General features: G+C 41.5%; 1 protein-coding gene across 1 annotated transcript in view; it reads right to left on the reverse strand.

The window, feature by feature from the left end:
* LOC135544103 (vascular endothelial growth factor C-like) overlaps positions 1-9175 on the reverse strand; it is a 32931-nt gene extending 23756 nt beyond the window's left edge. The window contains exons 1-2 of the mRNA XM_064971485.1: positions 8609-9175; positions 329-545 (exon numbers count right to left, since the gene is read on the reverse strand). Of these exons, the coding sequence (XP_064827557.1) occupies positions 329-545; positions 8609-8707 (316 nt within the window). The 5' untranslated portion in view covers positions 8708-9175. The remainder of the gene's footprint in view (positions 1-328; positions 546-8608) is intronic.
* Between the last annotated feature and the right edge of the window lie 8442 nt (positions 9176-17617).

Genomic DNA, 17617 nt, shown 5'->3' on the forward strand with positions numbered 1-17617 from the left:
TAATCACAGAGCCACACTGCCACAAACTACGCCACATTATGAGAGATGTCATTTGATGAAGGTTTGAATTCAACAAATCATTTCCTTTTTAGTGCAATCTCTGTTGTCATATGACCACCATAATTATGTGCAAGAGGGGCCTCTTTAACTGTTAGGAAAATGAACAAAGTCCTTTCTTTCTTCTTTTAACAAAGACACCCATTTGTGGGTTTGGGGAAAGAGAAATGGGGTTATCACACAAAATTCTGCACCCTGTGGGATGGGAAGACAACTTTCTTTCTCTATCGGTGTAGGCTGTTATTAGGGCCAATTAACTGAAGAGCTTTACCGTCAAAGGTGCCGTCGTCAGACTTGTACAGTGCCCCCTCCCTTGGCTTGCCCCAGGCCCAGACGTCGTCTTCAGGATGGAGAGGAGTGGAGGTGCGCTGGGTTTTCCTACGTAGACAATGCTGCACCAGACTGTACTCTGGGTACAACAGCTCCACCAGCTCGTCCACACTGGACACTGTGTCTAAATCCCTGAGTCCCCCCCCAACCAGCGGGGCCTATCGAACAAAATGAACAGATTTATATATTTGATCTAACAAAATTCAATCAAAATCAGTTGATTATGCATCTCAAGAGAGTTTATTTCGTGTCTCAACAGAGTTTATTGAGTGTCTCAAGAGAGTTTATTGAGTGTCTCAAGAGAGTTTATTGAGTGTCTCAAGAGAGTTTATTTAGTGTCTCAACAGAGTTTATTTAGTGTCTCAACAGAGTTTATTGAGTGTCTTAACAGTTTATTGAGTGTCTCAACAGAGTTTATTGAGTGTCTCAACAGAGTTTATTGAGTGTCTCAACAGAGTTTATTGAGTGTCTCAACAGAGTTTATTGAGTGTCTCAATACAGTTTATTGAGTGTCTCAATACAGTTTATTGAGTGTCTCAATACAGTTTATTGAGTGTCTCAACAGAGTTTATTGAGTGTCTCAACAGAGTTTATTGAGTGTCTCAACAGAGTTTATTGAGTGTCTCAACAGAGTTTATTGAGTGTCTCAACAGAGTTTATTGAGTGTCTCAACAGAGTTTATTGAGTGTCTCAACAGAGTTTATTGAGTGTCTCAACAGAGTTTGAGTGTCTCAACAGAGTTTATTGAGTGTCTCAACAGAGTTTATTGAGTGTCTCAACAGAGTTTGAGTGTCTCAACAGAGTTTATTGAGTGTCTCAACAGAGTTTGAGTGTCTCAACAGAGTTTATTGAGTGTCTCAACAGAGTTTATTGAGTGTCTCAACAGAGTTTATTGAGTGTCTCAACAGAGTTTGAGTGTCTTAACAGTTTATTGAGTGTCTCAACAGAGTTTATTGAGTGTCTCAAGAGAGTTTATTGAGTGTCTCAACAGAGTTTATTGAGTGTCTCAAGAGAGTTTATTGAGTGTCTCAACAGAGTTTATTGAGTGTCTCAACAGAGTTTATTGAGTGTCTCAACAGAGTTTATTGAGTGTCTCAACAGAGTTTATTGAGTGTCTCAACAGAGTTTATTGAGTGTCTCAACAGAGTTTATTGAGTGTCTCAACAGAGTTTATTGAGTGTCTCAACAGAGTTTATTGAGTGTCTCAACAGAGTTTGAGTGTCTCAACAGAGTTTATTGAGTGTCTCAACAGAGTTTATTGAGTGTCTCAACAGAGTTTGAGTGTCTCAACAGAGTTTATTGAGTGTCTCAACAGAGTTTGAGTGTCTCAACAGAGTTTATTGAGTGTCTCAACAGAGTTTATTGAGTGTCTCAACAGAGTTTATTGAGTGTCTCAACAGAGTTTGAGTGTCTTAACAGTTTATTGAGTGTCTCAACAGAGTTTATTGAGTGTCTCAAGAGAGTTTATTGAGTGTCTCAACAGAGTTTATTGAGTGTCTCAAGAGAGTTTATTGAGTGTCTCAACAGAGTTTATTGAGTGTCTCAACAGAGTTTATTGAGTGTCTCAACAGAGTTTATTGAGTGTCTCAACAGAGTTTATTGAGTGTCTCAACAGAGTTTATTGAGTGTCTCAACAGAATTCATTGAGTGTCTCAACAGAGTGTATTGAGTATCTCAACAGAGTTTATCGGGGCAGCAGGTAGCCTAGTGGTTAGAGCGTTGGGCCAGGAATTGAAAAGATGCTAGATTTTAATCCCCGAGCTAACAAGATAAAAATATGTCATTCTGCCCCTGAACAAGGTAGTTAACCCACTGTTCCCTGGTAGGCCATCATTGTAAATAAGAATTTGTTTTTAACTGGCTTGCCTAGTTAAATAAAGGTTACATACAGTGCCTTGCAAAAGTATTCGGCTCCCTTGAACTTTGCGACCTTTTGCCACATTTCAGGCTTCAAACATAAAGATATAAAACTGTATTTTTTTGTGAAGAATCAACAACAAGTGGGACACAATCATGAAGTGGAACGACATTTATTGGATATTTTAAACGTTTTTAACAAATCAAAAACTGAAAAATTGGGCGTGCAAAATTATTCAGCCCCCTTAAGTTAATACATTGTAGCGCCACCTTTTGCTGCGATTACAGCTGTAAGTCGCTTGGGGTATGTCTCTATCAGTTTTGCACATCGAGAGACTGAATTTTTTTCCCATTCCTCCTTGCAAAACAGCTCGAGCTCAGTGAGGCTGGATGGAGAGCATTTGTGAACAGCAGTTTTCAGTTCTTTCCACAGATTCTCGGTTGGATTCAGGTCTGGACTTTGACTTGGCCATTCTAACACCTGGATATGTTTATTTTTGAACCATTCCATTGTAGATTTTGCTTTATGTTTTGGATCATTGTCTTGTTGGAAGACAAATCTCCGTCCCAGTCTCAGGTCTTTTGCAGACTCCATCAGGTTTTCTTCCAGAATGGTCCTGTATTTGGCTCCATCCATATTCACATCAATTTTAACCATCTTCCCTGTCCCTGCTGAAGAAAAGCAGGCCAAAACCATGATGCTGCCACCACCATGTTTGACAGTGGGGATGGTGTGGTCAGGGTGATGAGCTGTGTTGCTTTTACGCCAAACATAACGTTTTGCATTGTTGCCAAAAAGTTAAATTTTGGTTTCATCTGACCAGAGCACCTTCTTCCACATGTTTGGTGTGTCTCCCAGGTGGCTTGTGGCAAACTTTAAACAACACTTTTTATGGATATCTTTAAGAAATGGCTTTCTTCTTGCCACTCTTCCATAAAGGCCAGATTTGTGCAATATACGACTTATTGTTGTCCTATGGACAGAGTCTCCCACCTCAGCTGTAGATCTCTGCAGTTCATCCAGAGTGATCATGGGCCTCTTGGCTGCATCTCTGATCAGTCTTCTCCTTGTATGAGCTGAAAGTTTAGAGGGACGGCCAGGTCTTGGTAGATTTGCAGTGGTCTGGTACTCCTTCCATTTCAATATTATCGCTTGCACAGTGCTCCTTGGGATGTTTAGAGCTTGGGAAATCTTTTTGTATCCAAATCCGGCTTTAAACTTCTTCACAACAGTATCTCGGACCTGCCTGGTGTGTTCCTTGTTCTTCATGATGCTCTCTGCGCTTTTAACGGACCTCTGAGTCTATCACAGTGCAGGTGCATTTATACGGAGACTTGATTACACACAGGTGGATTGTATTTATCATCATTAGTCATTTAGGTCAACATTGGATCATTCAGAGATCCTCACTGAACTTCTGGAGAGAGTTTGCTGCACTGAAAGTAAAGGGGCTGAATAATTTTGCACGCCCAATTTTTCAGTTTTTGATTTGTTAAAAAAGTTTGAAATATCCAATAAATGTCGTTCCACTTCATGATTGTGTCCCACTTGTTGTTGATTCTTCACAAAAAAATACAGTTTTATATCTTTATGTTTGAAGCCTGAAATGTGGCAAAAGATCGCAAAGTTCAAGGGGGCCGAATACTTTCGCAAGGCACTGTATATATGTATATGTATATATAATCACTAAATATACACTGCTCAAAAAAATAAAGGGAACACTAAAATAACACATCCTAGATCTGAATGAATTAAATATTCTTATTAAATACTTTTTTCTTTACATAGTTGAATGTGCTGACAACAAAATCACACAAAAATTATCAATGGAAATCAAATGTATCAACCCATGGAGGTCTGGATTTGGAGTCACATTCAAAATTAAAGTGGAAAACCACACTACAGGCTGATCCAACTTTGATGTAATGTCCTTAAAACAAGTCAAAATGAGGCTCAGTAGTGTGTGTGGCCTCCACGTGCCTGTATGACCTCCCTACAACGCTTGGGCATGCTCCTGATGAGGTGGCGGATGGTCTCCTGAGGGATCTCCTCCCAGATCTGGACTAAAGCATTTGCCAACTCCTGGACAGTCTGTGGTGCAACGTGGCGTTGGTGGATGGAGTGAGACATGATGTCCCAGATGTGCTCAATTGGATTCAGGTCTGGGGAACGGGCGGGCCAGTCCATAGCATTAATGCCTTCCTCTTGCAGGAACTGCTGACACACAGCCACATGAGGTCGAGCATTGTCTTGCATTAGGAGGAACCCAGGGCCAACCGCACCAGCATATGGTCTCACAAGGGGTCTGAGGATCTCATCTCGGTACCTAATGGCAGTTAGGCTACCTCTGGCGAGCACATGGAGGGTTGTGCGGCCCCCAAAGAAATGACACCCCACACCATGACTGACCCACCGCCAACCGGTCATGCTGGAGGATGTTGCAGGCAGCAGAACGTTCTCCATGGCGTATCCAGACTCTGTCACGTCTGTCACGTGCTCAGTGTGAACCTGCTTTCATCTGTGTAGAGCACAGGGCGCCAGTGGCGAATTTGCCAATCTTGGTGTTCTCTGGCAAATGCCAAACGTCCTGCACGGTGTTGGGCTGTAAGCACAACCCCCACCTGTGGACGTCGGGCCCTCATACCACCCTCATGGAGTCTGTTTCTGACCGTTTGAGCAGACACGTGCACATTTGTGGCCTGCTGGAGGTCATTTTGCAGGGCTCTGGCAGTGCTCCTCCTTGCACAAAGGCGGAGGTAGTGGTCCTGCTGCTGGGTTGTTGCCCTCCTACGACCTCCTCCATGTCTCCTGATGTACTGGCCTGTCTCCTGGTAGCGCCTCCATGCTCTGGACACTACGCTGACAGACACAGCAAACCTTCTTGCCACAGCTCGCATTGATGTGCCATCCTGGATGAGCTGCACTACCTGAGCCACTTGTGTGGGTTGTAGACTCCGTCTCATGCTACCACTAGAGTGAAAACACCGTCAGCATTCAAAAGTGACCAAAACATCAGCCAGGAAGCATAGGAACTGAGAAGTGGTTTGTGGTCCCCACCTGCAGAACCACTCCTTTATTTGGGGTGTCTTGCTAATTGCCTATAATTTCCACCTGTTGTCTATTCCATTTGCACAACAGAATGTGAAATTTATTGTCAATCAGTGTTGCTGCTAAGTGGACAGTTTGATTTCACAGAAGTGTGATTGACTTGGAGTTACATTGTGTTGTTTAAGTGTTCCCTTTATTTTTTTGAGCAGTGTATATATTTATATATTTAATCTCAACAGAGTTTGAGTATCTCAACAGAGTTTGAGTATCTTAATAGAGTGTATTGAGTATCACAACATACACTACCGTTCAAAAAATTTGGGGTCACTTAGAAATGTCCTTCGTTTTGAATGAAAAGCAAAAAAAAATGTCCATTAAAATAACATCAAATTGATAAGAAATACAGTGTAGACATTGTTAATGTTGTAAATGACTATTGTAGCTGGATACGTCTAATTTTTAATGGAATCTCTACATAGGCGTACAGAGGCCCATTATGAGCAACCATCACTCCTGTGTTCCAATGACATGTTGTGTTAGCTAATCCAAGTTTATCATTTTAACAGGCTAATTGATCATTAGACCACACTTTTGTAATTATGTTAGCACAGCTGAAAACTGTTGTTCTGATTAAAGAAGAACTCAAACTGGCAGCTTCATTTAATAGTACCCGCAAAACACCAGTCTCAACGTCAACAGTGATGCTAGCTTTCAAGGCAGAGTTGCGAAGAAAAAGCCATATCTCAGACTGGCCAATAAAAAGAAAAGATTAAGATGGGCAAAACAACACAGACACTGGACAGAGGAACTCTTCCTAGAAGGCCAGCATCCCGGAGTCGTCTCTTCACTGTTGACGTTGAGACTGGTGTTTTGTGGGTACTATTTAATGAAGCTGCCAGTTGAGGACTTGTGAGGTGTCTATTTCTCAAACTAGACACTCTAATGTACTTTTAGAGTGTCCTCTTGCTCAGTTGTGCCCCGGGTCCTCCCACTCCTCTTTCTATTCTGGTTAGAGCCAGTTTGCTCTGTTCTGTGAAGGGAGTAGTACACAGCGTTGTATGAGATCTTCAGTTTCTTGGCAACTTGGCTTCAGATACTCACCTAGTCTAAAGAAGGCCAGTTTTATTGCTTCTTTAAATCAGCACAACAGTTTTCAGCTGTGCTAACATAATTGCAAAAGGGTTTTCTAATGATAAATTAGCCTTTTAAAATTATTAACTTGGATTCGCTAACACAACGTGCCATTGGAACACAGGAGTGATGGTGGCTGATAATGGGCCTCCAGCTACAATAGTCATTTACAACATTAGCAATGTCTAGACTGCGGATCAATTTGATGTTATTTTAATGGACAAAAAAAATGGCTTTTCTTTCAAAAACAAGGACATTTCTAAGTGACCCCAAACTTTTGAACGGTAGTGTACACATGAGTTTGATTAGGAGAATACAATTTATTAAGTCAGAATCAGAAATGTCTATATTGCAATCCATCCCTAGGGCATCACTGTAACATTATCACTGTCTGCCTCAGAGATCAACACCCACCAAGCAGCCTGGGTGCTACCTTGTCATTCTGGAAACAAATGATGTTGTTGTATCTATCCGAGTTGGTAAAGCTAGACTGGCACTTTGGCAGCGACACCATGGATACTGAGCCAGTATGGGGAAACTAAGCAATGCAAGATCATATTTTTTCCAATGAGATTAGCCAAGTTCTTTCTTAGAGATAAGGAACAAGGTTATTATGTCTGTTATAATCAAAGTTCTGCGTATTCCGATGGATGCCTTGAGTTCACTATTGGTAAAACATTTGGACACACCTACTCATTCCAGGGTTTTTCTTTATTGTTACTATTTTCTACATTGTAGAATAAGAGTGAAGACATCAAAACTATAAAATAACACATATGGAATCATGTAGTAACCAAAAAAGTGTTTATATAAAAGTATTTTATATTTGAGATTCTTCAAACAGCCACCCTTTGCCTTGATGACAGCTTTACACACTCTTGGCATTCTCTCAACCAACTTCATAAGGAATGCTTTTCCAACAGTCTTGAAGGAGTTCCCACATATGCTGAGCACTTGTTGGCTGCTTTTCCTTTACTCTGCGGTCTAACTCATCTCAAACCATCTCAATTGGGTTGAGGTTGGGTGATTGTGGAGGCCAGGTCATCTGATGCAGCACTCCATCACTCTTATTTTTGGTCAAACAGCCCTTACACAGCCTGGAGGTGTGTTTTGGGTCATTGTCTTGTTGGAAAATAAATGATAGTACCACTAAGCGCAAACCAGATGGGATGGCGTATCGCAGCAGAATGCTGTGGTAGCCATGCTGGTTAAGTGTGCCTTGAATTCTAAATAAATCACAGACATTGTCACCAGCAAAGCACCATCACACCTCCTCCTCCATGCTTTACGATGGGAAATACACATGCGGAGATCATCCGTTCACCCACACCGCATCTCACAAAGACACACAAGGCACTGCAACCTACATGATCTGACATAGTCTTCAGAGTGAATGTTTATCATCACACCCAACCTATTGTCAGTTTACCTCACTATTGTTATAACGTAGCCACAGCTCTGAATGGCTCTTGAGTGAAATTTAACCATCAAAAGTCACTTTGCTTGTGTTTCAAACAAATCCTCACTGGACTCTATTATCCAAATTGACAATCCCTCAATCCCTCTCTCCATCCAACCTTTTCAATGGTAGACATGTCTGTCTAAAGGTGTGGCCTACCACCCTCAACAGGGGAACTAGACATGCACATTAAGATTCACTCATTCATTCACCTTCAATGACACACAATGTAGCCACAGAGGAGGGGATTGTATTGCCAAATAAAGACACACCCACTGTAGTGAAACCAACAACTACGCCCTGAGTAACGAGTGTGGGAAACTGCCTGTCTTGCCTGTTTATTGAACGATAGAGATTGCTTTAGTCAACAAACTGACTGTTAACAAACAGATTTAGTCAACAAATGGATTTAGTCAACAAACAGATTTAGTCAACAAACTGATGTAGTCAACAAACTGAATTAGTCAACAAACTGATGTGGTCAACAAACTGATGTAGTCAACAAACTGAATTAGTTAACAAACTGATGTGGTCAACAAAGTGATGTAGTCAACAACACTAGTCTAATACTTTCACAGGTCTATTTCTGAACTGAAATCAGAGTTCTGTGCATAATAAAGGTTCACCATGCAGAAAAAGCATTCATCTGGGGAATTGTTATCTGTCCCGTTAACGTACAATATGACACATAATCCAAGAGCAGAAACCTGTTGTTAGTTACTCACCGTGGTTTCCTCCTCGCCTGGGTAATTCTCATCATAGTCATATCCATGAGTGAGATTTGTGACGTTGAGAATCCATACGGCTAAAGATAACATCCACATAGTGGTGTCGATGATGAAAGGGGGAGCAGGTGGAGGGGGAGATGATGAAGGATCAGCTAATGCACCACAGTTGAACTCTCATCCCACAGAGCACAAGGATTTCCTCTTTCCTTAGCCAGGAACTGACCTTGAGTGTGGATACGATGAGCCCCGTAGAGTGCCTTTCAAACACACCATTTCCCCCCCAGGAAGGATATTCATTCACTTCATACAGCATGTATCATTGTGTTCTTTCCAAGTGTTTCCACAACCTCCGCCATCGAGTGTCCCTCGGAAGGCTTTGTATTTGGATCAGATTCTTTGTAGATTAGGTTAATCAGAAAAGAGGTGTAGAGATTGAGAGGCCAGATCTCATAGACGTCCTGTAGGTCCAGATGTGGTGAGTGCAGTATGTCTTCTGTGAAGCTAGAGTACAGAGGAGGTGAGGGCAGACACGTGTGACAGCAGACAGGCTCCCTCAGCAGTGTACTCTCTCTCTCTTTCTCTCTCTCTCTCTCTCTCTCTCCCACTCTCTCTATTTTGGGAGGAGCTGCCACCGCCTCTCCAGACTGGGAGTTAGTGTTTGTGTGTTCGTGCGTGTGTGGGTGTGTGCCTTGAGTACGCTTTTTAAGGTGCTATATTTTCCATATCTGTAATCTCTATATGTTTGAACACCCACTCTGTATATTTCCCTATAACATGCTGAGGCAATGTCGTCCTCTCTTATCACCTGGCCTCCTGCCTCTCAGGCGGGTCTACTGTACTGCTCTGTATAGATCACCTAGCCTCCTGCCTCTCAGGCCAGTCTACTGTATAGAGCACCTGGCCTCCTGCCTCTCAGGCCGGTCTACTGTACTGCTCTGTATAGATCACCTAGCCTCCTGCCTCTCAGGCCAGTCTACTGTAATGCTCTGTATAGATCACCTAGCCTCCTGCCTCTCAGGCTGGTCTACTGTATAGAGCACCTGGCCTCCTGCCTCTCAGGCCGGTCTACTGTACTGCTCTGTATAGATCACCTAGCCTCCTGCCTCTCAGGCGGGTCTACTGTACTGCTCTGTATAGATCACCTAGCCTCCTGCCTCTCAGGCGGGTCTACTGTAATGCTCTGTATAGATCACCTAGCCTCCTGCCTCTCAGGCTGGTCTACTGTATAGAGCACCTGGCCTCCTGCCTCTCAGGCCGGTCTACTGTACTGCTCTGTATAGAGCACCTGGCCTCCTGCCTCTCAGGCCGGTCTACTGTACTGCTCTGTATAGATCACCTAGCCTCCTGCCTCTCAGGCTGGTCTACTGTATAGAGCACCTGGCCTCCTGCCTCTCAGGCGGGTCTACTGTACTGCTCTGTATAGAGGGGAGAAGCAGAAGCACTCATTCTATGATTCAATGCTATAAAAAAACAACACATACTTAACTGCATGATGTCCCTATGGCTATAAGCTGTATGATTGTCTGCTATCCTCCTCGACGCTCCCATCGCCAACAGGCCACAGTAAACTTTAGATATGTCTTGCCTGTCTTCGTAAATCACTGATGTTTCGACATCACCCTATTAGGTTTTACCCTTGATCTGTACCTTTCACTCTATTTCAGCATTTCCTTGGGTGTCAGTGTTGTCATGGTGATCTGTGGAGTGAATATTCCTACAACAACGTCTCTTTTGGATGATTGAGCTACAGAAATAGTTGAACAGTAATAGGGCTGTTTATGAGTTAGTATGCTGTATGAAACGATTTTCAACATTTTTGGTCCTCTGGTATTAACGCAATGCTCTTTAATCAATTTCTCAATGCAATGTAAGAGTTGATGCAATCTCACATTTTACTTGTTGAACGCTTGAGTCCCCCTAGTGTACAACTGCTGTACATCCGTCATCATGCGTCATGCTGCTGGCGCAGGGACAGCCAGTCAGGCTGCCAGCCACCAAGGCAGCGAGCACAGCTCAGCTCTGACCAGCCAGTTAAATAAAGGTAAAAAATAAAATAAAGTCAGCAGCTGGTCATTGTATACTGTAAGCTCAGCAGCTCTATTGGGACAATGAAGATTTGTCCAGTTTGTAGAATTGACAATATGGCAAATAGTGATGATGTGCTCTTCCCTCAGCCACCTACCTCTCTTTTCTCCACATGTTGAACACCACATGGTATGGTGAATGTAAAATTAGATGAATACAAATCCTGTTTTTAATGTGGCGCAGAGTGCTGTCGGTGGATTTTCCAGTGCACAGTAGCAGGTCTTGTCAGTGCATATCTTAGATATCTGTGTGCAGTAAATCTCAATCGGGGACGTGTTGGAGCTTGCACCTAACGCAACGCAGAAATGTGAACTCTCCTATGAGACAAAGACTAAGGTGTGAAGGAAGGGGAATTCCAATATGGCTGACATGGTAGACAATAACCATAAAATAGGTAATAAAATCTACACGGCTAACGTTAGAGTCTGAGAACGAACAAGAGATTTCAAATGGAGAGATGGATGAATCCATTTTAGAGGATGTGCCAAAGCATAATGTCAATGTACCTGTTTTATAAACTACACATTGATAGATGCAACATATCTTTGTAGATTCTCTTAACAGATGTGATCTGATGACAACAAAGTGTTGACAGTCAACAGATGGAGAAGCACCAGTTTTATTCTGCCAAATAGAAGATAAAGATAACTAAGTGTCATCTCAGTTCGTACAGACCAACATGGACTCAGAGGTAGATGTAACATTGTAAATGTAAATACAGCCACTCCGATTAGTATGATATGTTACATTTCGTATAATATGTATTCATTTGTGGATGTCCATCATCTATTTCGTATGATATGTTACAAATTACAATTTGTATAATATGTTAAGAATTTGCAAAATGTATGATATGTTACAAATCCCAATTTGTTGTGGCTAATGTCAGCTAGGTCACTATACATTTACTATGTCATGTCTAGTTTATGAGACCAGGCTGTGTAGACAGACAAAGGCTGCAGGTGAGACATGAGAACAAGGCGGAAGGAAGCTATTCAGATCTATGCTAAGATCCAGTAAATCTCTGTGATGAGACAGGCAGACAGCTCCCAGGAACCTCCTCCGGCTCTGGATTTACTGGCAGGAAACTCAGTGGAATGTTGTGTTTCTTCCACATACACTGTAGACCATGGCCTGGGGCCCTCAACGTGTTCATAGAAAAACATTAACGTAAACCCACACACCACCAATGCAATAGGACCTAGAGTAGTACGGATCCATGTTCCCGTATGTACTCATTAGAGATGGATGATTCAGATTTCAGATGGAAATTCTGAAAGGGAAGCCATTATTTGGCTTTATTTTTAAATGTGACCCGTCGCAGGAAGCTAGGCGTATGTCGCACGTCACTTCTTCACAGAAGAGGTATTTTAATATATATTTTGTAAATTATTTAAATATTTTTTTTTTTTTGGCAGAAATGCCTTCTGGAACATATGAACTTTCATGTGCCTTAAAAATAGTTGTATTCCATCTGTAAATATGAAATAAAAATAGTTAAATTATGAGCCTAGTTGGTTTAGCCATGGAAAAATACAGGAACCTTCCAGGTAGCCCTGAGTTAATGGATGGGCTGGACATGCTGCGAGATGAGTTTGTATTGGTCTGCCATATAGCATGCCTCTGTCTATAACATGAGCTGTTCAGTACTGTATGTGTTGATATTCCTTTCTGACACAGCGTTTATGAAAGGGAAGCCATTATTTGGCTTTATTTTAGCCATCAATAACTACAAAAGTGTTTCTACTTTGGTCAACAACATTGATGCCCTGAATTTAGCAGGCGTTATCGACAGATCATTTGGAAAAAGTTGTTGGGTTACTTTCTGCACAAGCCACAGTCAGTGTTAACTGGAGTGACTTGACACAACGCTGGCCAAACAAGACGTAGCTACAAACAAAACGGAGTTAAATGGTTCCAGTCTGCTGTGAAGCGTTCATCCATGTAGAGTGCATTCGGAAAGTATTCAGACCACTTGACTTTTTCCACATTTTGTTAAGTTACAGCCTTACAGTGGGGCAAAAAAGTATTTAGTCGGCCAACCAATTGTGCAAGTTCTCCCATTTAAAAAGATGAGAGAGGCCTGTAATTTTCATCATAAGTACACTTCAACTATGACAGACAAAATTAGGGAAAAAATCCAGAAAATCACATTGTAGGATTTTTTATGAATTCATTTGCAAATTATGGTGGAAAATAAGTATTTGGTCAATAACAAAAGTTTATCTCAATACTTTGTTATATACCCTTTGTTGGCAATGACAGAGGTCAAACATTTTCTGTAAGTCTTCACAAGGTTTTCACTCACTGTTGCTGGTATTTTGGCCCATTCCTCAATGCAGATATCCTCTAGAGCAGGGATGTTTTGTTTTTGACTTTCAACTCCCTCCAAAGATTTTCCATGGAGTTGAGATCTGGAGACGGGCTAGGCCACTCCAGGACCTTGAAATGTTTCTTACGAAGCCACTCCTTCGTTGCCCGGGCGGTGTGTTTGGGATCATTGTCATGCTGAAAGACCCAGCCACGTTTCATCTTCAATGCCCTTGCTAATGGAAGGAGGTTTTCACTCAAAATCTCATGATACATGGCCCCATTCATTCTTTCCTTTACACGGATCAGTCGTCCTGGTCCCTTTGCAGAAAAACTGCCCCAAAGCATGATGTATCCACCCCCATGCTTCACAGTAGGTATGGTGGAACTCAGCATTCTTTGGATGCAACTCAGCATTCTATGTCCTCCAAACACGACGAGTTGAGTTTTTACCAAAAAGTTCTATTTGGTTTCATCTGAACATATGACATTCTCCCAATCTTCTTCTGGATCATCCAAATGCTCTCTAGCAAACTTCAGATGGGCCTGGACATGTACTGGCTAAGCAGGGGGACACATCTGGCACTGCAGGATTTGAGTCCCTGGCGGCGTAGTGTGTTACTGATGGTAGGCTTTGTTACTTTGGTCCCAGCTCTATGCAGGTCATTCACTAGGTCCCCCCGTGTGGTTCTGGGATTTTTGCTCACCGTTCTTGTGATCATTTTGACCCCACAGGGTGAGATCTTGCGTGGAGCCCCAGATCGAGGGAGATTATCAGTGGTCTTGTGTGTCTTCCATTTCCTAATAATTGCTCCCACAGTTGATTTCTTCAAACCAAGCTGCTTACCTATTGCAGATTCAGTCTTCCCAGCCTGGTGCAGGTCTACAATTTTGTTTCTGGTGTCCTTTGACAGCTCTTTTGTCTTGACCCTAGTGGAGTTTGGAGTGTGACTGTTTGAGGTTGTGGACAGGTGTCTTTTATACTGATAACAAGTTCAAACAGGTGCCATTAATACAGGTAACAAGTGGAGGACAGAGGAGCCTCTTAAAGAAGAAGTTACAGGTCTGTGAGAGCCAGAAATCTTGCTTGTTTGTAGGTGACCAAATACTTATTTTCCACCATAATTTGCAAATAAGTTCATTGAAAATCCTAAAATGTGACTGGATTTTTTTTCTCATTTTGTCTCTCATAGCTGAAGTGTACCTATGATGAAAATGACAGGCCTCTCTCATCTTTTTAAATGGGAGAACGTGCACAATTGGTGGCTGACTAAATACTTTTTTGCCCCGCTGTATCTGATATTGTCCGAAAGATTCAATTCTTGTTAATCTAACTGCACTTTCCAATTTACAGTAGCTATTGCAGTGAAATAATACCATGCTATTGTTTGAGGAGAGTGCACAGTTTTGAACACGAAAAGTTATTAATAAAAACATTAAGCACTTTTGGGCAGTCTTGGTACAAAATTCTGAACAGAATGCAATGTTTCATAGGATCAGTCTAAAACTTTGCACATACATTGCTGTCATCGAGTGTCTAAAATCTAAATTGTACATGGGCTGGAATTATACATTATGTGTTATATTCTCCTACATTCCTTTCACATTTCACAAACTTCGAAGTGTTTCAAATGGTACCAAGAATTATGAATATCCTTGCTTCAGGGCCTGAGGTACAGACAGTTAGATTTGGATATGTCATTTTAGGCAAAAATTGGAAAAAAGGGGCCAATCATAAAGAAATTATTTTTAAAGTTTGGATTTCCGCAGGTAGTGTAATCGGACCAAATTTAGAATTTCATGTCAAAGGTTATTCCAGCAAGAGCTACAACAGTTGGGTGTAACCCATTGCCCCTATTGTACCTACCACCCAGTCTCAAGGTGCTCTTGAGAGATTTCATCAGACTTTGAAGTCCATGTTAAGAGCTTACTGCTTTGAGTTGGAGAAGTACTGGGATGAAGGGGTCCCTCTTGTGCTGTTTGCATCAGAAGGCTGATCAAGAATCTCTCGGTTTTCTTTCAAATTATTTCGTGTTTGGACCTCATGCCAGAGGTCCTTTGAGCTTTCTGAGATAAAGGTTGTTGCAGGGCGACACAAACACAAAAACAAACCTGTTGGAGCATGTTAGCGCTTTTCAATAAAGATTGCAATGTGCCTGTGAAGGCGCAAACTAAAGTTTGGTAGGATCAAATGGCCTGAAAACGCACTTTCGGTGTGGTTGACCCTGTCCTGGTTTTGTTGCCCGTTCTGGGGTCACCGTCGCAATCTCGCTTTTCAGGCCCTTACCCCATAGTGAAATAAAATGGTAATCTGGATTACATCATCGCCACACTGGAGCAGAGGAAGAAACTAATGGCTGTGTTATGTCAACATGTTGCAACCGTACTTCACCCGGTACGATTGGACAGAGAAGTTGGTGGAAACCGGTAATGATGTTCTGCCTGTAGCCACTGCTGTTCAGGCTGTGTAAGGGTTGTTTGACCAAGAAGGAGAGTGATGGAGTGCTCCATCAGATGACCTGGCCTCCACAATAACCCGACCTCAACCCAATTGAGATGGTTTGGGATGAGTTGGACCGCAGAGAGAAGGAAAATCAGCCAACAAGTGCTCAGCATATGTGGGAACTCCTTCAAGACTGTTGGAAAATAATTCCAGGTGAAGCTGGTTGAAAGAATGGCAAGAGTGTGCAAAGCTGTCATCAAGGCAAAGGGTGGCTTTGAAGTACTTTGAAGAATCTCAAATATATTTATATTTGTTTAACACTTTTTTGGTTATTACATGATTCCATATGTGTTATTGCATAGATTTGATATCTTCACTACTTTTCTACAATGTAGAAAATAGTACAAATAAAGAAAAACCCTTGAATGAGTAGGTGTGTCCAAAATTTTGACTGGTACTATTTATATATATAAATACAAATGTGGCTGTTTGTCTGGTATTTAAGTGTTGACAGACAGTAGACACCATGTTTATGCTGGAAATGGCGACACATTTAAATTGAGAATATTCTGAAATGGAAGTTGTTGTAGGTGGAAGTTGTGGAAGTTTCTGTTGGTTGTGGGTCGCACCAATTGCTGTCACCTCTTTAGTCAGTATGGGTTACACCTGTGCTGGCTTGTCATCTATTTAGTCAGAATGTGTTTCACCTTTAGTTTGCTCTCCCTATTTGATTTCTAGACAAACAATCCTTATTCTATTTTCGATTTTGCCCCACTATTTCTTTTACTTCCTGTCTTTAAGTTTGGTGTGGGTTTTAATTTTGTTTGCCTGTTCTTGGGCAAATTTTGTGGGTGCTCATGGTGGGTGTATTATAGGCCCTAGTTGCTTTTGCTAGTCAACTTTTTGTGGACACTCCTACGAGTGTCTTCCAGAACCCCTCCTAAAACCCCATCTGTTTTGTTTTGGTTGTGGTCACTGACTCTTTGTTAGTTCCCCCTTCTCTTCGAGTGACATTACTTGGTTTTCTTGCTGGGGAACAAAACATTAGTCTAAAGTTATTAGTCAGTTAGGTTAGTCTAAAGGTAGTCTCAGGTTAGTCTGAAGTTAGTTTTAAGCTATTATCATGTTAGTCTCGTGTTAGTCTCGTGTTAGTAAAAAGTTAGCCTAACGTTAGTCTCAGGTTAGTCTCAAGTCATTATTAGGTCAGTCTCAGATTAATCTAAAGTTATTATCAGGGTAGTCTCAGTTTAGTCTAATTTTAGTCTCAAGTTAGTCCCAGGGTAGTCTCATGTTAGACCCAGGTTAGTCTCAATTTAGTCCAACGTCAATCTAAGGTTAGTCTCAGGTTAGTCTAAAGTTATTATTATTATAGTTATTATCAGGTTAGTCTAAAGTTAGTCTAAAGGTGTTATCAGGTTAGTCTCATGTTCGTCTCAAGTTAGTCTAAAGTTGTTATCAGGTTAGTCTCATGTTTGTCTCAAGTTAGTCTAAAGTTGTTATCAGGTTAGTCTCATGTTCGTCTCAAGTTAGTCTAAAGTTGTTATCAGGTTAGTCTCATGTTCGTCTCAAGTTAGTCTAAAGTTGTTATCAGGTTAGTCTCATGTTCATCTCAAGTTAGTCTAAAGTTGTTATCAGGTTAGTCTCATGTTCATCTCAAGTTAGTCTAAAGTTGTTATCAGGTTAGTCTCATGTTCGTCTAAAGTCTAAATCTAAGTCTAAAGTTAGTCTAATGTTCGCTGAATGGATAACGGGAATCCGTCTGGTAATTATGAGGCTACTTCACCTTAGGCAACATATTGAGATGTAGCTGGGTGGCTCGTTTCTTAGAACTTTGTTAAATTGTGTGCAATGGTGCTGCTCCCTAGTGGTATAAACAGTCACATACCGTTAATGGTTATAGTAGGGCAACTGTTCATAAAAGATCAGCATAAATTTGTTATTCGTCTGTGGTTTGTCATCAATCATTTGTACTCTTTTTATATCCAATCTCTCTTGTGCATTTTTACTTTTTATGGTTAGTTTTTGTGGTTATGAAGGGGTATGTGTCATCTACCAGAATTGCAAAATAGTTTAGCAGGAGAAGTAACTTGAATGTTTATGCAATGTCTAGGTTCTTGTTTTTCAAGAAATGAGGGCAAACTCAGCACTTCCTGATAGTAACAAGAAAT

This window comes from Oncorhynchus masou, chromosome 8, assembly GCF_036934945.1.
Source record: "Oncorhynchus masou masou isolate Uvic2021 chromosome 8, UVic_Omas_1.1, whole genome shotgun sequence".
Lineage (NCBI taxonomy): Eukaryota > Metazoa > Chordata > Actinopteri > Salmoniformes > Salmonidae > Oncorhynchus > Oncorhynchus masou.